This window comes from Ictalurus furcatus, chromosome 19 (genome assembly GCF_023375685.1).
Source record: "Ictalurus furcatus strain D&B chromosome 19, Billie_1.0, whole genome shotgun sequence".
Lineage (NCBI taxonomy): Eukaryota > Metazoa > Chordata > Actinopteri > Siluriformes > Ictaluridae > Ictalurus > Ictalurus furcatus.
Genome location: NC_071273.1, coordinates 16,224,877 through 16,245,097, shown reverse-complemented (window position 1 = coordinate 16,245,097; position 20,221 = coordinate 16,224,877). Strand labels below are relative to the sequence as shown.

The following is a 20,221-nucleotide window of genomic DNA, read 5'->3' as shown; positions in this document are numbered from 1 at the left end:
ACCGGTGTGTAGCGCCCCCTATGGGTCCTGAAAGAGACAAAAAGATTCTGTGTGCTAAGAGTTTGACCTCATTTAGAGTGCTACATTTACCATGGGGAGGGCATCTGCCTTCCTCCAGACAGCCAATATTGAACTAGATCACAATGGAAACTTGCCAGTGCACACATAAACGGTCTGTTTGGCAGAGCAGAACAATAGCAGGTTTTGTGTTTACGTATGAGTCAGTTCTTTAACATTTAATGATACCATCACCTTGTACCAGCACCATGATGCCTGAAATGTTGATGTTCACTTAGGTTATTCAACCGTTACTTTCTTACAGTACATAGCCGTTCCTCACAAACTTTTACTATTATTGTCATGGCTAACGTGAGCTGCTTTTAGAATAAGCATTAAAGACCGAGGTGGCATTGTTGCCTTCTTAAGTGCCATCACCAGGCTTTGTAAATTATTCTCTTTTCCAAAGAAATTCACATGTGAAACAATTGTATTAAAGATTTTATTGAAAAGCATACAAAAATGGTGAAAAGCATTGTACTAAATTAGAGACGAATATACAGTTGCAATCAAAATGATTCAACCCCCATTGCAAAGACATGTATTTCATGTGCTCCAGCTCAAGCACACCTGGTGTAACTAATGAAGCCCTTGATTGGTTGTATCAGGTGTGCTTGAGACACCGCCTGTTTTGCATATTTGTGCTGTTGTGAGCGATTCTATTCAGGGGCTTGAATCATTTTGAAACTGGAGAAATCATTATAAGTTGCATTTTTAGTTGAATTTGGGGAAACCACTTGAAGCATTCGTTGTGTTGAACTATTTCAATTGCTTTTGTTTGATTTGTTCATTGCAAACAACTGAAAGTCTGTAAATTGTGACAATAAGCCTGATTTGCAATGGGGGTTGAATAATTTTGATTACAACTGTATGTTAAGGCATGTAAAAAAAAAAAGAGAGAGAGAGAAAAGCTTATTTTATTAAAAATATCTCACATATTAAAAATATATTTTCCAATATAGAAATGCTCTATAGAATGTATAATTGCATTCAATTAGTCACCATCACTATAGATTTTTGGACCTGTCTAGGCACGGCATCAATCACAAGCTCACATGTCTGGATGTGGAGTCTACTGGGATGTTATTCAGCCATTAGTTTTTAGGAAGGCACTTCCAGGGATGTAGTGATGAAGAGACTTCAGTTCATCCATGGCTGTCTCTAGGATGGTTGTGTCATTTAACTGTGTGTGTGTGTGTGTGTGTGTGTGTGTGTGCGCGCGTTAGAGAGAAGGGGGGTGCGGGAGGGAGAGAGAGGGCAACATGAGTGAGTAGGATCAGTATAGAAATGACAGTAAAGTACAAGACATCTACGTAATAGTACCAGCTTACAAACCATCAAAGACTATTCTCATACTCACTCTTTCACTAGCGTGGTTAAGTTTTTGTAGCTGAACGATGGCCACCTCCTGTGCACTCATATCCGATTCGGCAATCTACATCGCATGATGTAATGATGTGTTTATTTATTTACTTGTTTATTTTCGCCAAACTTGTACGTTGTCTGTTCAGAATAACAAATCGTATTCATTTGCTGAGACCACTTCTTCTGAGTTTACCTCTAAGTCGGCTTGGTGGTTAGCCTTTTGATACAACATCTCGCATCTCTTCACCTGAAACGATAACCAAAAAAACCCCACAAGTGCTTAAATCTAAATGTAAAAATCTCATTCAAGCAGCTTTTGATGTACAGTTACTTTCATGCTCCATATGGTGAGCTTAGTAAAGATTCAACATGCCAATAGTTAATAATCCAGTACAATGTGATGGTATTGTTAGTTGTTCTTACTTTATAAGTGCAATTTCTCACTCTGTCCAAGGTGTAGATCAGTTCAAGACCATCGTTTTGAATATACTGGTCACTGGATAGGACATTCTCATAGAATTCAAATATTTTTTCTAGGACACAACTGTGGAGGTACTTCTGTTGAACGGAGAATGAGATATTCAGTGTTTCTGCCTGGTGCATGGAGTAGCTATAATAGTGTAGAGTTAAACCTGTCATACCTTTTGGCGAATTTTATCATACGTTTTGCTCTTTAATAAAATGTTGTCACTGTCTGCACCTGGCTGGAGAATTATAATATATAAATGATGTGTTTAGAATAATTAATCACAATTAATATATTAAAAAAAAAAAAACAACTAAACTACACATACTGTACTTCCAATATCTGACGGATTACTCACCACATCCTTGCTGACACGCTGGGCCATTCTCTCGACAATTAGTAGGTCAAAACATGGTGGTTGTGAAGTGCACCTGGTTCTTTGTGGTATCCCATTACACTCCTGCACTGCTATAGCTAAAGTCAGGAGCAGAACTGCATACTGTGCGCTGGCCATACCCACAGCCTGACTGCTCAGTGATTGATGAAAAGATCGTCGCTTCATGTGGATGAACCAGTAGAATACTTTCTCCTTGCTTCACCTTTCTTTTTATGCCTCTGCAGTTGCTTGTGATGACATCAGGTTGTTCCTCCTTTTTTCTTAATTCTTGAGCTTTTCCGTACTTTCTCTTCCTGTTGCGATTTCCATAATAGTCATGTGACAACTTTAAGAAAGATTGTTTGCTACCAGGATGCAGGTTGTAACATGATCCTTGATGAAGACAGGATTGTTTCCAGTCAAGAAGCACAGTATGAGTAGATAACAGTAAAATATTGCAGATTTTATTTATTTATTTATTTATTTTGGTGACAACATAAAACTTACCACAGAGTGGGTGCATATTGCAGTCATGTCTTGACAGGATGTCCTAGATTCTAATTATAGAACAAGAACAGTCTAGGTAAATACATGCTAACCAGACTTAAGAAATATTATACTGTAAATATGAATAACATTATGCATAAGTCACATTAGATCGGAATTTGATCACTGGAGTTGGGATTCTCTGATAAATCCAACTGTTGATGGCCAAACCTCTTACACTCCATGATGCCACCCGTGGTTTCTGCATCTCAATAGAAAACAAGCATATATCTGTTTAAAATAGGGGTGGCTTTTCTCCAAGATCAGACAAGGAATAGTTGGCTTAATTTGTTAGTGTAGGTATGCGATTATTTTCACTTTTACTACAGCCCTGTTGTCTCCTCAGTCCTGATTGGTCAGTTCTGGGTGTAAGGACAGATCACAGGTTTATATTAATGTGCTCATTCTAATATGGTATTTTTTATGTAGTATATAGTATACACTATATGGACAAAATTTTGTGGATACCTGACCATCACACCCACATGTGGGCCTTCCTGAAACTGTTGCTATAAATTTGGAAGCACACAATTGTCTAGAATATCTTTGCGTACTGTAGATTTAAGATTTCCCTTCACTGGAACTAAGAGGTTCTGTTCCAGCATGACAATGCCTCTGTGGACAAAGTGAGTTACATTTGCCAAGATTGATATGGAAGTACTTGATTGGCCTGCATAGAGCCCTGACTGCAACCCCACTGAACACTTTTGGGATGAACAGGTACCCACCAGGCCTTCTTACTTGATATCATTGCCCAACCTCACTAATGCTCTTGTGGCTGAATGGAAAATTCCCACAGCCTCTCTCCAAGATCTAGTGGAAAGCCTTCCCAGAAGAGTAAAGGCTGTTATAGCAGCAAAGGGGCATATGGGCATGACGGTCAGATGTCCACATACTTTTCGCCTTTTTGTGTATATAGTATATATGGTACAATATATATAACATATATAGATACAGCTAACACAGTTAATTGTATGGGGGATGCTACACATAAACAAAAACAAAACATATAATTGTTGATAAGGTTGGGTTTTCTGTGGCCAGATGTTTATTTAGCATTTTTGGAAGGAGTATCCAATGTCAGAACATCGTAACATTCAGAGTTAAAGCTGTAACTTTAAGTGTTTAGATACTGGAACGTCTTCAGGACGGGCGCTTTGAGCTTTGGGTTTTTTCCTGTAACATTGTGAATTTTTTGTATTACTAATTTCAAGAGAGAGAGGAGGGGAAAGAGCCTTGTAACAGAAAGACTGCTTATAGGTGCTATAACGTAAGCGATAATAAAAACTAAATTGTTTTACGGCAATCAACAACACTAAATATAACTATGAAGGATCAAAAGTACAATGTGTCAATTAATAATAATTGTAAGTGTTGCCATATTATTAGTGTATGCCATTATTTTCACGTTTACTACAATCCTGTTGACTTCTCAGTCCTGTTTGATAAGTTAAGAGCATTAAAACACACCAGAACATGCTGTTATAGTAAAATAATCAGCTTTGTATGGTAAACAGGAACTCAGGAACTTCACATCATGCCCGAAGTGTTTTATTCCTTACATGATGAACATGAACTGATCCATCCACATTTAGTCAGATTGAGAAATGCAACATGCTGTGATGCTTTTAGGGCTAGGAATAGACTGGCCTAGACATTCAGATTGAGCAAGAAAATCTGTCTCTGAGATGATATTGGCTACATTTTGCTGAAATGCTCTCTAGTCAGGAACACAATGAAATGGGTGTAGTATATTACAATAAGTTTAGTATGATATCATTCACCCACACATCTATAGTGCCCTTTATAAACCAATGACATGTAGGAGGTTCATTTTCATGATTCATTTGGAGTGTTAAGTTACCACCGAACTGGTGCCTCTTAAGTGGTGCTGACTTTACTCTTGGCAGAGAATGTTGTTGATCAGGTAGTTGTCTGTCTTTTCACAAAACAAACTGGTTATGTTTGTTCAGCATATTTCAGTTCTTACCTAAAGCTTGTTGTTTTCCTTTAATTTCACTATGTACATGGCATGGTATGCACCTGGCTGGTAGAATCCCTCAAGCTCTAGGGATTTCCATTTTGTTGTATCAGCTCATTGGTTTCCCCATCATGCATCTCTTCACATCTATAGGCGCACTAGAGGAGGGGGTTTCCACATATGTTCAATCTTTTGTCTTACTTTCTTTTTTCTCTACCTTTAACCTGTTTCCTTTAAATGAGGGTCTTGCATCTAGCCTGTACCATTGTGAGACTACTCAGATTCTACTGAACTAGCAATTTCTTTACTTAAGTAGAAGTAAAATTTAGACAACAGACAACTGCATCTGAGTAACAGTAAGCTTAAGCCATATCACAGTTGTCCATTCATAAGCAAGACAATGCTGATTTCAAAAATGTATATAAAATACGTCTCTTGTTTTATTTTCTTCTGCTGTGTTCAGAAGTGACCCCATCTTGAAGTACATGGTAAATCGTCTGTACTTATATAGCGCTTTTTAAGCTTAGTGCTTTACACTGTTTCTCATTCTCTCACACACCAATGGTACCAGAGCTGCCATGCAAGGCCTTAACCTGCCATCGGGAGCAACTTGGGGTTCAGTGTCTTGCCCAAGGACGCTTCGACATGTGGAAACATTTGGGAGAGAATTAACCCTATGATTAGTGGACAACCCGCTCTACCTCCTTAGCCACAGTTGCCCCACAGTCTGAACTGTAATCAATACAGTGTTGCTATGGAATTGAGCAGAGCAAGTTTAATATGATATTTATTCATTAAAAACACTAAATCCCGACCATTTCATTTGCTAAAAGAATCTTTTTTTTTTTTACTCAAAGCTCAAGCTACTTCAATCCATTCCATATTGTGACTTGTAAATCAGGACATCAGGAACAATTCTGTAGTAATATGGCATGAACTTTGAGTGCAGAGATTTGTATCAGCACTTCAAATACAAGGTAGCAGATCCCCAGCTCCCTGACCATAGAACAAAGGTGTAATATCAAGAATTCTCACATTCGCTGCCCATTACATCATCAAACCCCCTCTTAGTTCATTGACAGCTCAACAAGTGTCAATTCTAGAAGTTTTCAATGGAAACTATAACACATACTTTTCCATCCAGGACCATTTGAATTTACAGAAGGTACAAGGGTGAAGATCAAACAGGACAATACACTAACTTGACCAATACTTTTGGTATCAAATTTTAAAATTTGTTAGAATAAATTGGAAACCCTTTAAACTTTCAGAACCTATTGGAGCTTCCAAACCTACATTCCCTCACTACACTAAATTGAATAATTCCCACATTTTGTAGTGTTATAACCTGGATCTGAAATTGACTTAATTGGGATTATATGCCATGAATCTTTACAAATAGCAAAATAGGGGCAAACATTCATATAGTTAGTAAAATTACTTACAAAAAAATGTATGGAAAAAAAAACAGTTATGACTGCATAGACATTCACCCATGTTGGTGCAAAACTCCTCAGTTAGTTCTGGCACAATCAGTTGGCATCAGAGCTCATATACTTAGTTGGAGTTCTGACTAAATGAGGGCAACCACCAAAAGTCAGGACTAGGAAACTAGCCAAAGAAGCAACCAAATGGCAACAGGTAACTCTGAAAGTTTATCCTTCTCTGGTTTGATCAGACCCAAACTGAACATTTTGCCTTTGCACAAAAGGCTACATTTGGCAGAAACCCAACACTGCTCATCACCCTGAGAACTCATCCCCAAGTGAAGCATGGTGGTGGTAGAATTACGGCATGTCAAGCATTACCCTTGAACTCTTGCATGCATGGCAATGTAACCACAGAACTTTCCTATTAATTTCACCATAGTTATTGAGTCATCTCACAATGATGTTTTTGCTACAGCTTTTCAGAAATTAATACAAACCACTTATTATAATAAATATTTTCAATTTATTTAGTCATAGACCTTACAACATTTGCTTTAGCAAGTAATAAACAATTGCTAAACCCAAATAAACAATGGGCAAATCTTTCACAAAATAAATAGCAAATTAAATAAATTAACACAATTCAGAATTAAACACTTAATAAATTATGTCAGTATCACTAAAATATAAAATATGAGGTACTGTATTAGAATAAATAAATCTACACCTTAAAGCACCTCCTAGGTAACAATCTCAACAAATTAGCTTTTTGGTTATGAATGCTGCTTTTTGGAGCTTTTAGCTTGACGTCGTCTCCGAGGGTTTTCTGCTGACATCCTCCCCAGGTTCGCTGCCTTATTGTAGATGGCCTTCAGCTCAAATATTGCTTTGCTCTGGATCCGTGGGTCATTTTCCTAAGATGAGATAGTAGGTTAATTGTCTATTCCTGGTTAGTGGTGAAATTAAATGCAGTTTGTTAAACCAACTTTAGGTTTAAGCAGAATACAGGTATTCAACAGTGATTAGTAAGGCTGTCATTACATATACATGCACTTTGTTGTTTCATCTCAGTTGAGAGCATAGTTATTGGAGTTGGATGAAGCATGAAGTCTCATTAAAGAGCCTGCAGTTTAAGCAGTGAAGCCATTACTACTTCATAGAAAGCCCCACTTCCTTCCTCAAGAATAGACAAGCATTTCCTATTGATCTGTATGACTTTTCAAGAACATGATTTGAGTTCACTGAACACATCCATGACAGGGCTTACCTTAAGGGCCAGCAGCTCAGTGACATATTTCTTGATTTCTGCATGTTTGCCGGAGAAGTAGTGTTCTTTCAGATTGTTCATTTGTTCTTTCACTTCGTGCAAGTCATTCTTCAGCGTTTCATCCTGAGTCTCATTCTCCATCTTGGTGAAAATTTTGTTGTATGCATCGAGAATAATAGTCATCAGGAGCTTCTGTTCACCCTCCTGTGCACAAAAGAGAGACAAGCAGTGGGTTTATTATAGGCTTTGTGAGATCTGTGGACATGCTGGAGTAAGAGTAGCATACATAGGCATCAAATCAATTGTTATAACATGCAAAATAAAATTATGCCATCTACAAGATATTCTCATATACTAGAGGGTAGTGAGAAATTAAGCTGTTGCATGGTTTACCTCAAATGTTCTATCCTTCAGCTTGTCTAGGAAGAGAGAATGACCATCGTACAATTTGCCAGGGTTGGGATTCTGAAAGAGATAGAAACACATAGAGGGTAGAAATATCTCAAATTCAAGTTAAATAAGTGTGTAAGCTTTCAATGAATTAAGACAATTGCTGTCAGTTTTTGATCTTGCAACTTTGAAAATATTTTTTTTGGCTTTCTGTTATAAGCCCACCACTGTCACATCATAACAAGTGGTTAGAGTTGGTGACAAATCTTGAAACTAATGAACCCACCTATAAACACAACCCACACAGCCAGCATGAAGCTTTGCTCATCATTTGGTTTCACTGTCTACTTCCTGAACTATTTCAAGGTATGCTGTTTATCTTCCTCTACCATTTTTACTTGCCAAACTTTGCTAGAAAACATATATGAACCCAACTGTTAAGCAAAACATTCCAATCAGAATGGCAAGTAAACTAATTTCTAATAAGCAGCTCCAATAAATATTAGCTTACTGCTCCTACCATGACTTCTATCATATACGGTTAATAGGACTTACTTTTCTTACATAATGATTATTCAGATGGTCAATAGACTCCTTGATGTTCTTCGGGAGGGAGGCCTCAGAGTACGCCATCATTCCAAAAAAGACAAAACATATTCTCCAAAACAGAGTCATCATTCGTTTCTTATGCAAGTTTCAGCCTGTTACCAAATTCCCACAGATATTCCCAAGTGCCGTACACAAAGTTGTCTTTTCGCGTCACCTGTTGGTTCTCTTTGGCTGAAGTCACTGCTGTGCTCACTGCGCCTCTGTCAAAGTCTGAATGCTCCTATCAGTCTGAATGAGACGATATTTATAGTTTTCTGTGTAGTGTGCATGTGCGCGAGCAGGCAGCAGTAGATGGGCTAAGGTGTGAAATTTGTGGTTTTCTGACACTCTGAGTTTCCTATAAATCACAATGCATAATTCTATGCACATAGTTCATCATACACCACCCCAGGTGGAATCTCTGGGATAGCAAAGGGCGGAGCTGTTGGTGCTTTTTGTGGTAAGGGGCTCTTTTTCAATGATGAGCAAGTATGGAGGTCTGGGAGACCCACTTCTTTGAAAGTAGTTTAATAACTATGTCATGCAGACCATAAATGTGCTTGATAGCATGAGCTTTAAAGAAGTAGAGCTTTATGTAATGTACTCTAGGAGGCTGTTTTTTGGACACTTAAGTAAAAATGAGCAGAACTGAAATAATTAGAGATTATAGAGAAATAGAGAACACTCATTCAAATGTGCACTCATTGTTATTCACCATGACTTATGACGCCCATCTACACATGCTGCTGACATCAGTCACATAAACCAGTCACATAAAGTTGCCCCATGGGTTTACCATGAAATGGTAAACATTAAGAACCTCATAGGGTATTACAGAGGAATTTTCCGATGTTGGAAAATACTAGCAGTTAATACCCATTGCCTCATTTTCAACATGTGGTTCATATGCCCTAGATGTTTAAAAAAAAAAAAAAAAGTTATTTACCCTGTTTTTGTGTTTTGAGTATTTTTCAGTGTAATCATATTCATGCACATTTACTGCACACACGAAAGTCAGTACCCAAAGACAGCAACCAGAAAGACAAGGACATCCAATCAGCTTTTATTTGGCATACTCTTAATTAAATAAAGCACTTCCTAAGGTTGCCACTCAACTGTTAAGAATTGTTGAATATATTGTTGTACGAAATCCCCAGATATGAGTAAACAAGTACTTTAAAAGAAGTAAAGCTGTTTTAGCCTCAAATATTTGCACTCTAACTCAGAGTCAGTTTTTATTACATAATTTTTACATGATTACATAATTTATATTACGTCCATATACAAGAGTAGAATGAAATGTGGTGCATTTATAAACAGGCCTACCTGAAGTAGTAAAACAAATCAGTGTGTGAAACTAGAGTTTTGGTTCAATAGTGAGTGCCACACAGCACTATCTGTATCTGTACATAGATTAGTACAGATAACCAACTACAGAAGATGGCAGGAACAGCATATAAACCAGATAGCATGCTTATGCACACTTGTGCAAACATACAGGGTTGGATTTCACACAGTATTGTTTAAAAAGGAGAAACAGTGGCTGTGCCATGTTCTGGGGGCATTTTGCTGGTCTGGTTTGGATCCACTTGTCCCCTCAACATTAAGGGTCACTGCAAATCAATGCAAAGTTTTTCTGCCTGATCACTTTTATCCTATGAATATGGTCTCTTCCAGGATGACGATCCCAATTGATCCTTCACTTAATAGTTCAATGAAGATGAAAGTGATGTAAATCATATGCTATGGTCTGCACACCTGGCCTGTCACCTTTTTCTGGACCATATTAGACAGTGCTCTACACCACTGTCATTAAAACATCAATCAAGTAATATCTTTTGGACGAATAGCACTCATCCCTCCAGTATTGAAGCACTGAAGCTCTTCTTTTAGCTTGTGGTGGCACCTTAGTAATACACTTTATGTTGGTTTTTCATGTTATTTCTCACCTGTCTCTAAATTTCTCACTCTCTAAGTACATACATTTCCTGTTGCTGTAGTTGCTGAACATATGTTTTAGGATGAACAATGAAATAACAAACTGGGACTTTAACGGGTTAAGTTTAAGTTTTTGAGTGTGACATTTGAGAAAGTTGAGCAGACAGACTAGGCAAATAACATGTAATAACATGATCATAATTAGTAGGATGTGAAAATTGAACAGAATAACAGTAATATGTATTAACCTTGCAACCTCATAAACCTTGGATATATGTAGCTAACATTTAGCATTACAGTGTTTCTGATAACTGCCAGATTAACATGACAATATGCTAAACTGTCATTTGCTTTAAATGCTGCTTGAAGTAAGGATGTCTTCTGGTGTTAGTTGAGGTTTTAACACTTTATTAGTTGGGCAGAAGCAGAACCAAAGAGCAGAGAGAACAGTGTGAAACAAAAAACATCCTTTTCAACATCACAGTATCTGATGTTTCCAGAATAGTTTTGCTTAAGCAACATGATGGTATACACTGGACCACTCTTCTGGCTTTTCATCTTAGTTCTGCCATTATGTTATGTAATTTCTCTGTTGAATTCGATTTAGTGAATCTATGCTTTGCAGTTGTAATCGGAAAAGGCTTGACCCCCCCGCAGATCTTCCCACCTCATCATATCTCTCCAGGATCGTGTGGAAATAGGTTTAGGTAATGAGCTAGCCTGGAAAACGGTGATGTCCCAAGAAGTGAATCTGAAACGACACCTTGAATTGAACAGCCAACGATTTTCTGCTTCATCTTCAGTCTGCATGGTTGGTTTTCCGGAGCTGTGGCTACCAATGAAACTTGTGTGTAAGGAGGGAATCTCTCAGTCACCTCAACTGCCATGACGCTAAATACGGACCACGCAGAAACTAAGTTTATTAGTCATGGGTTTAAAAAAATCAGGAGTCTGCTAATTGGATGCCGTTCGTTAAGTCAGTTTAGATATCAATTAGACACTACCATATACATTGTTATATAATTATAACCAATATAGCCGTAGCTATGAGATGACGTGGATAGTAGACGGACTTATTGCTCAGTAAGTCACACAGAATGTAAAGAAATATGACATAAATCATGTCTGACTTGAGTAGACATTCATTGTGAAACCATTGAGTATACTTACTATGAAAAACAAAACTCTTCGGTCTTGTATTTCTGTGATTATTTGCCGAATGTTGTGTTGCCACTAAATACCAAACTAACTAAGCTAAAGTCTTTATCACTGTTAGACATCTGTCAGTTTTCCCCATTGGTAATTCATATTGTCATATATGGCAGTTATTCACTATTAACTGGCAGTTAGTTATTATATTATTTATGTTCACACCTAAAAATGGCCTTTTCTAGCTATAAAGCTTAAAATGAAAAATTCCTGTCTTTCATGAAGAGCCATAGCACTGTGCATGTCTCACTAATGAAAGCCACGAACATAATTTTGCTGACTGATCATCTTTATCCTACAGTGAAATATTTCTATCTTGATAGGAGTGGTCACTTACAGGATGACCCCGCCCCCTATACACAGGGCATGAAGGGGGTCACTAAATGGTTTAATGAGGATAAAAATGATGTAAATCTTGTGCTATGGCTCAACCCAGTTGAACACCTATGAGAGATTTTGGACTGATGTGTTAGACAGTGCTTTCCTCCAACAAATCAAAACAGCAGTTAAAGGAATATTTTTGGAAAAGTGTCCATACCTCCAGTAAAGTTGCAGAGACTTGACGCCATTCTGGTGGATTGTGGTGGCTTACTATTTCCTTTCATTTCACTCATCGCTACATTCCTTTCTTTTGTAATGACATCCCTTTCTTATTAGTTTTAGTCTCGATTAAAATGCAGACAAATAACTACTAAATGAGAATTGTTTGAATAAAAAAAATAGTGGATGCAAGTACGAAAATGGTGATCTTGTGCATACTGTATGCTTTCCATTTCAGAGAGATTATGGCCAGCAGAGAAAGAGTGTTTCAGTTTAGATACTTACTGTATTACTGATACTGTAAACTTGATCTATACAGTTATACAGGTACAGTCCCCTATGAAAATATTGGAAAAGCAAGGCCAATTATATTGTTTCGCTATACATTGAAGACATTTGGGCTTAAGATCAAAAGATGAATGAGACAATAGATCAGAATTTTAGCTTTTATTTCCTAATATTTACATCTAGATATGTAAAAAAAAAAAAAAAAAGAAAAAACATAACACATTTGGTGTCAGACTACCTAATATTTACGTGAGCAAAAGTATAGTAACGGATAGTCATAAAATAAATAATTCTTCATCTTTTGTTGCATATCCCTTGCTTGCAATAATTGCATCAATCCGGTGACCTGCTGATATCACCAAACTGTTGCATTCTTTTTTTGTGATGCTTTTCTAGACTTGTACCACAGCTTCTTTGAGTTGTAGTTTGTTCGTTTTGGTTTATTTTTATTTATTTATTTATTTATTTATTTATTTATTTATTTATTTATTTTGGGGGGGGGGGTTTGGGGGGTGTTCTCCCTTCAGTCTCCTCTTCAGGAGGTGAACTGCATGCTCACTTGGATTAAGGTCTGTGGACTGACTTGGCCAGTCTTAAACCTTCCACTTTCCCCCCAATTAAGTCCTCTATTGTGTTGGCAGTGTGTTTTGGGTCATTGTTTTGCTGCATGATGAAGTTCCTCCCAATTAGAGTGGATGCATTTCTCTGTAAATTGGAAGACAGCTTGTTTATGTAAACTTCTGAATTCATTCTGCTGCTACCATCATGAGTTACATCATCAATAAAGATTAGTAAGACTGTTCCAGAAGCAGGCATGCAAGCCCAATCCACGACACTACCTCCACCTTGCTTGACTTATGCGCTTCTATGTTTTGGATCATGCACATATCCATACTTTCTTCACACTTTGGCCTTTCCATCACTTTGGTAGAGATTAATCTTGGTTCCAGAATGTTTGTGGATCATCTCTGTATTTCTTTGCAAATTCCAATCTAGCTTTCTGATTCTTGCTGCTGATGAGTGGTTTGCATCTTGTGGTATGGCCTCTATATTTCTCAACTTGAAGTCTTCTTTGAATGGTGAATTATGATATCTTCACCCCTGCACTGTGAAGGTTGTTGGTGATGTCACTGTTGTTTTGGGGTTTTTCTACACAACTCTCACAATGTTTATCTCACTGCTACTGTTTTCCTTGGCCGACCTGTTCCATGTCTGGTTGTTACTACCCCAGTGGTTTCTTTCAAACCTGTTGTATTGGCTATACCCAATGCTTGTGCAATGCCCTGATATATTTTCCCTCTTTTCTCAGCTTCAGAATGTCTTGCTTTTCTCCCATAGACAGCCCTCTGGTCATCATGTTGGTTTATCCTTTTTACAAACAATTTCATTCTTCACAGGTGAAACCTAAAGCTCAAACCAAGAATAGACATTCAGAACTATTAATTCTTTAAACAGTTGATTTAACAAGGCACACATGGGCAGCAAGAAACACCCATCAGTCACATGTTCCAATATTTTTTATCATTATTGGTTGGTTCACTCAAAAGGTGCCATGTTCTAAGTTGTTTAACACATCTACATGTAAATATGAATGTCATGTAAATCAGAGAAGGAACTCTGAACTACATTTCCCAGCAGCCACTACACCTCACTGCATCAGAGTCACATGACCACCTGCACCCAAATCACATTCCTGTTAATGAGCAATAGTGTATATAGCCACAGTTTGCACTGCACTCTTTGTCTTATGTTTGTGTTCTTTTGCCATTATCTATGTTGCTGTGTTTAAGGTCTTTGGTTTATGTTTAGTCTTTACCTTAAAGTTTTGCTGAATATTCATAGTTCTTGTTTGGTGATTTGTTTTGGTATTATTAAAAAGTAAATCTGCACTTGGCATCCATCTCCATTTCCAAATCGTGACAGATCATAAGACCTCAACGTGGATGCAGCAGAATGTTTCAGGGTCCATGAGGCCCTGTATGAAAAGGAAAATTTGAGGTGGGAGAAGGAGGGAAAATTCTTCTTTAAAATAATAGGGAATGGCTTGACATGATGTACTCCATCATGGGGTATATCAAATGGGAGCCTTCCAACTAGGCTGGAACCATCTCCCACCCTCCTTCCCCCACTGTAGATCTAGTCCAGCCTTATATTTCATCAGAGAACATCGTTCAGCCTCCCTGCTCGTTTGAGGATGCCGCTAATCATCCCTGTTCAGCGGAGGATGCCGTTCAGTCTCTCTGTTCAGCTGAGGATATCGCTCTTCCTTCCTGCTTGGCTGAGGACGTTGCTCCGCCTTCCAGCTCGGCTGAGGACGTCACTCTGCCTCCATACTCCACTGAAAATGTCGCTCCTTTTCTTTGCTACACGCCTTATGTCACGCCCCCTTTCTGCTCCACAGAGGACATTGCTCCCTCCCTATGCTTCATGGAGCGCATCGCTCCTCCTCCTGGCCTCATGGAGAATTTTTGTCCCCCCTCTAGCGTCATGGGGAACGTTGCTTCCCCTTCAGGCTCTGCCTTGAGCGTCGTTAATCCCGCTGACTATTCAGTAACCATCGCTCCACATTCAAGCCAGGCCAGGGATATCATGTTGTCTCTCTGCGGTGCAGAAGACACTGCTCCACACCTGAACCACAGAGAGCACGCCTAGTTCAAGTCCGAGGTCAAAGAGGCAGCCTTTCAAGCCAAGTTCCTGTCCGAGGGTGAAAAGACGGTGTTGTGGATAAAAAATGTCATAAAATAAACATAAGGGAGACCTAGCATCCAGCAAAGGGGAGAAGAAGAAAAGACGGGCACCTAGACACATAGAAGCGGGATTAGGCGGACATTGACAAATTGGAATTACACTTTAAAGATCTTTAAGAGCAGTAGTAGTCAAAAAAAAGTCAAAAAGAGGTATACGAGCTGAGCTGAGGAGGGCTAACACACACACACACACACACACACACACACACACGCTCGTACAGTCAAGGGCGGGCAAGTAGACACAACATACACACACACTCTCTCTTTCTCATACACACACATGAATAACTTTAATAATATCTTATAGTAATAGAGCCAACAACGGCCTCCCAAGCCACGTTCCTGTCTGAGATGGGCATCACGACCAACAAAGTTATATTTACATCTGAGTCTGCTGACACAGCCGACCAAGTTCTGCCTTCCTGTTCCGCTTCAGACGTTGCCCTGCCTTCTCACCCTGCTGAAGCTGACAACCCAACTTGCCACGTCTGGGTGCTGTCTAGCGACGTTTGCCCAGAGGGCCAGGACCGCCGGGGGAGAGAGTGTTTTCTGGCGCTCCGGGAGTAGCGCCTTTTGGTGGGGTGGGGGTTCAGTCATGTAAATCAGAGAAGAAACTCTGAACTACATTTCCCAGCAGCCACTGCACCTCACTGCATCACAGTCACATGACCACCTGCACTTCAATCATGTTCCTGTTAACGAGCACTCATGTGTATATAACCAAGGCAAATCGTGACAATGTAGAAAATGAAAGCTGAGATTCTGAAGTATCTCATATTCATCTTTTGCTCTCAAACCCAAATGTCTTCAGTGTATAGCAAAAAAAAATAAAAATTGGAATTGCTGTTCCAGTACTTTCAGATCGGACTGTATGTTACACTTTTACGTGAGAGAACATCATATTATATATAGCCAAATCCATACAGAATGCGATACAACAAGAGAAAGAGAGAAAGACTGAGTGGTTGTGGAGTACAGTATGAGTTGTGGTATTCACTCTGCTTGTGTGCAACAATGAGAGCAACATTTCACTCATCCACTCTCGGTTACTATTCTGTCACTGGTCAGGCCGTAATCAAATTCATGTGATTTTATACCAAAATATTGTTTTGATTTTCAAAATTTGTGTTGATAGGAAAAGCTAGTTACTGTAGTCTGTCTTTAGCTGCACTAATAACTGCCAGTAAGATCATTGGATTAAATTATCACTTTTAACAATACTCGGCACCAGCTACTGTATGAGAAACTTACAGATGTCTGTATCCACAAAGTAACAGCTAAGCATCTGCATTATTATAAATATATTATTATTATGGTTAACACAGATGCCCAGGTTTGTCTTTTTATCCTTTTTCTGTATATTCATTGAAGAAATTGGATTTAAAGTACAATATAAATGTGAAGTTTAGCTTAGTTAATCTTTTTCTTTCAACAGGTAACCAAAGAATAGTTACATACAGTACATGTGTGAGTGGTTCTGTGAACCTGTGATAAACTCCAGAGGTAGTAAGAATCACTTCGATACCTTCTTGTGCACATATGCATGCATGCTGAGACTCACACAGTATTGGCAATAAATACTATTGTCACACAGCCATCTTTCCATTTTGCTGCTCTCAATGGGTAAGCACTGCTTGTGAATGACGTGTATTCCTGTTCTTATCTGAGGCTCATAGAACAACATTTACATACGTAAGAACCATCTGGATAATGTTAGGATTAACTGGAAAGGTGTTCAGAGATTACCATTACACTCATACCACTGGAAAGGCATTGTTCGCTTTGTAGAAGTAATGCTGGTAAGACATTCCTGGTAGTGTGCGATGTCACTATGGGCAGTGGTGGCTCAACAGTTAAGGCTCTGAGTTACTTATCAGATGGTCGGGGTAAAAGCCCCAGCACCCCAAGCTGCCATTGTTGGGCCCTTTAGTAAAGCCCTTAACCATCTCCGCTCCAGGGGTGCCGTATCATGGCTGACAAAGTGCTCTAACCTCAACTTCCTAACAAACTGAGATATGCGAAGAAAAGAATGTGTAAGAATGCTCTAATGTTTATGCTTCTTCTTCAGTAGGCGCCCAGTGCCCAGTCCACCGATAGGCCATGGGGATGATATCCACCCAATGGGTCAGTCTCTGTTCAGAAAATACAGCCCCCTGAGTCTAGCATAGTATGGCCACTGTTCAGTTTAAATAGCATAAGTACACTGACTTGTCTTGATATTGACAAAGAGGCTCACTTGTGCCTTGCCAAAGATTTCTACACCACTTCTGTGTGCACTTCCTCTGCATCATTGTACAACCCCAGTAGGTGAATTGGTCTCACTGAGGCTAACCGTGGATGGGCAGGAGGTTCTGTGCAAGGTGAAGAGAGCTGTTTGACTTCGTGCCATCTTGATGATTGACATATCTGACTGTCATGACATGACTGGGCTGAGTGGCCCAGCAGATAGCAATTTAGAACTTGTAAGAACTGTAGTGTCAGATGGACCACCCTCAGTTCTAGCTGGTTGGCTTACCATGATATAGCTATACTGTAATATACATTTGCAACCATACTATACAAAGTATAGTTCTTTGTTGATTAATATGTGATCCCTGTGATTTGAGATATTTTGGAGAAATGCATTGAATATTTCTCAGTCATGATGTTTTTTTTGTTTTTGTTTTTGTTTTTTTGTTATTATTTGTACCAATGAACAAACCTTTAATGTAGAATTAATGTATGAAAAAGTGTCTGTACTTGTGATGTCCAGACCTTGTGAACTTGTATTTGTATATTTTTGTATCTTTTGATGCTTCTGGTTGTGTATTAAATGATAAGAATAATTCATTCTTGAAAAAAGCATAATCAGATTAATGTAAAAGTTAGTGATTTATTGTACTGATACATGAGTCGCACATATGGTTGATGAAGTCATTGACCAAACATGCAAAACTGTAAACTGAATTGCACAGCAAAATAAGTTACATTTTACAGGTATATTGGATTTTGTGGTGAAAATAAATACGTTAAATTAATATTGTAATTAATGGTTAAATAAAGTTTGATAAATAACACAGAGGAACTAGACTAAATGACTCAAACAGATTTGTCTCGTGCTCTACTCAAAGGTCTCCTAACGCTGCAGAAAATGCTTGAATAGCAATGGGGTCTTCTTGGAATGTTGTGCAACTACAAAGGCCTTATCGTACACAGAGATAAAGTCGTTCACTGCTCCACCTTGGATCGTGCTGTCGTCTTTCTAAATGTGAAGAAAAATTACATGATCATGAATATGAAATGGAGCATTATTGTCTTATATACTATAGAATTTCTGTGAAATAATGCTCATGAAAGGAAACTATTTTGTACTAAACCCTTAAATCTTTGAAGATATCATTTCCTCACTCTTGTAAATACATATATGTACTATAAGTAAACTGTAGTTACTGAATAATTTATGGACGTTTTTGAATAATGTTGGTGAAGCTAACCAGAGTGCAATAAGAAGGAATTTGAAGGGAATTGCTAAGCAAGTATACAGTAAAAATCATAAACTCATTAAGAAAAATTTTTTTCTTACCTTTACAGTGTTAATCTCATGAAGTTGTTTCCACACTGCCTGTTCTTTATTGTATTTGTTTTTCAGTTCTTTCACACTTTCCTGGAGTTCTTTCAGACTAGTCTCAGTCTCAACAGTTTTGGCCTTTTTCAACATGTCCGAAAAGATGTCCATGTAACCATTCAGCATACGCAGAAGCACCAGCTTCTCACAAGTGCAGGTGTCCTAATGAGATATTATTGGATTTGTGAAACCTGAAGAGTCACTTCTACGAAAGTTATTAAGTTTAAAGTTGACATACTGTAAATGGAGTAGTCGAGCTTACCTCTACTTTGCCCAAGTATGGAGTGAAAACAGCTTTTCCCACCCATTTTGTGTCTGTTAACCCCTGCAGAATGCAGAAAGCAAATAATGAGTGCTCAGAAGAGTGCATGCAATCTTTAACCAGAACTTCCTTGTTACTTTTACCATCCATTACTTCCATCAAGATGCAGGTTGTACTTCAGAGAAACCTATTATAGTATATTTTTTTTGTGCCAAGAGTGCCCCCTATAAGCAGTAGCCCCCTATAGTTCAATGCATTTCCGAATAAATGCACAGTATGCTGGTATAGTGCATGCTTTAATCTCCAGTAAGTAAGATGTCTTGTACAGCCGCCTTGTAGTAGCTGCACTTATGCTAACTGAAAGTACAAAGTTGTGACCTAAAATGTTACTCCTTTTGATCTGGTTTATATATTGGAGCACTTTTGCACCAGGAAATAAACTCAAGATAAGATCAACTTACTTAACCCCTTCAATAAAAACACTTACATGATGTATTTGCAGAGTGTGTACAGCTTCAGTCAGGTTGTGAATCTCATGTCCAGTAGTTCCATTCAGCAGTGCCACCATGACAAGTCCGCACATTAGTAAAACGTTGGACCAAGAACCCATTCTCGTTGCTTTTCGTCTTAGCACTGTGCTCTAACTGCTAATCAGAATAATGAGACTGAGAGCAAGTGAATGATGCTCACCAGAATGGGTCAGGGGATTTATATAGAAAGAGAGCAACCTGAGAGGGCGTTAAGGGATGCACTTGGGGTTTTGCGGTTTCTGTGGGCTCCTCATGAAAGTTTCCTTTAAATAAGAGACATGCTGCTCCTAAATACCTGATCTTGCAATTACTGCTACGCCAAATGCAGGTAATTTCCTCACAGGAATTCGTAGGTAGGACTATGAATGCACAAAAGACACACATCAATGTTAAATGCACTTAGTCTGCCAGTATGTGGCCTTAAAACTGGACTACACCATCTAGTTAATAGTTAATAAAACCACCAGTTATGCACATCAGAATATTTTGCATGCATTTTACATATCAACATATTGTAATGTCGGTGATACTAAAAGTTATCTAAACAAGTTAATTACATTTCAATAATTATAATCATGACTCCACTTGTAGTTTTAGCCTGCATGTTTTCAAAACAGTGCATGTATATAACTAATCA

General features: G+C 38.4%; 3 protein-coding genes across 5 annotated transcripts; all 3 read right to left on the bottom strand.

Moving 5' to 3' along the window:
- Positions 1–517: 517 nt before the first annotated feature.
- Positions 518–2,469, bottom strand: si:ch211-266a5.12 (uncharacterized protein LOC557488 homolog). Of its 2 annotated transcripts, XM_053650520.1 has the most exons (6): positions 2,247–2,469; positions 2,064–2,126; positions 1,846–1,980; positions 1,616–1,669; positions 1,418–1,492; positions 518–1,240 (listed from the first exon to the last, which is right to left on the bottom strand). In XM_053650520.1, the coding sequence occupies exons 1-6, from the start codon at positions 2,448–2,450 to the stop codon at positions 1,145–1,147; spliced, it is 627 nt and encodes a 208-aa protein (XP_053506495.1). In that variant the 5' UTR covers positions 2,451–2,469; the 3' UTR covers positions 518–1,144. The 2 variants fall into 2 exon arrangements, with proteins under 2 accessions (XP_053506495.1, XP_053506496.1); XM_053650521.1 differs by having other exon boundaries at positions 518–1,492.
- A 4,119-nt stretch (positions 2,470–6,588) lies between these two features.
- Positions 6,589–9,052, bottom strand: ifng1 (interferon gamma 1). 2 transcript variants are annotated; one of them, XM_053650439.1, is made up of 4 exons: positions 8,434–9,052; positions 7,882–7,953; positions 7,489–7,692; positions 6,589–7,135 (listed from the first exon to the last, which is right to left on the bottom strand). In XM_053650439.1, exons 1-4 carry the CDS (start codon positions 8,554–8,556, stop codon positions 6,995–6,997), a joined length of 540 nt encoding a protein of 179 aa, XP_053506414.1. In that variant the 5' UTR covers positions 8,557–9,052; the 3' UTR covers positions 6,589–6,994. The 2 variants fall into 2 exon arrangements, with proteins under 2 accessions (XP_053506414.1, XP_053506415.1); XM_053650440.1 differs by having other exon boundaries at positions 8,443–9,052.
- Positions 9,053–18,028: 8,976 nt separating this feature from the next.
- Positions 18,029–19,866, bottom strand: ifng1r (interferon gamma related). Its single transcript, XM_053650455.1, has 4 exons — positions 19,542–19,866; positions 19,055–19,117; positions 18,751–18,954; positions 18,029–18,429 (listed from the first exon to the last, which is right to left on the bottom strand). The coding sequence occupies exons 1-4, from the start codon at positions 19,662–19,664 to the stop codon at positions 18,304–18,306; spliced, it is 516 nt and encodes a 171-aa protein (XP_053506430.1). The 5' UTR covers positions 19,665–19,866; the 3' UTR covers positions 18,029–18,303.
- Positions 19,867–20,221: the final 355 nt, after the last annotated feature.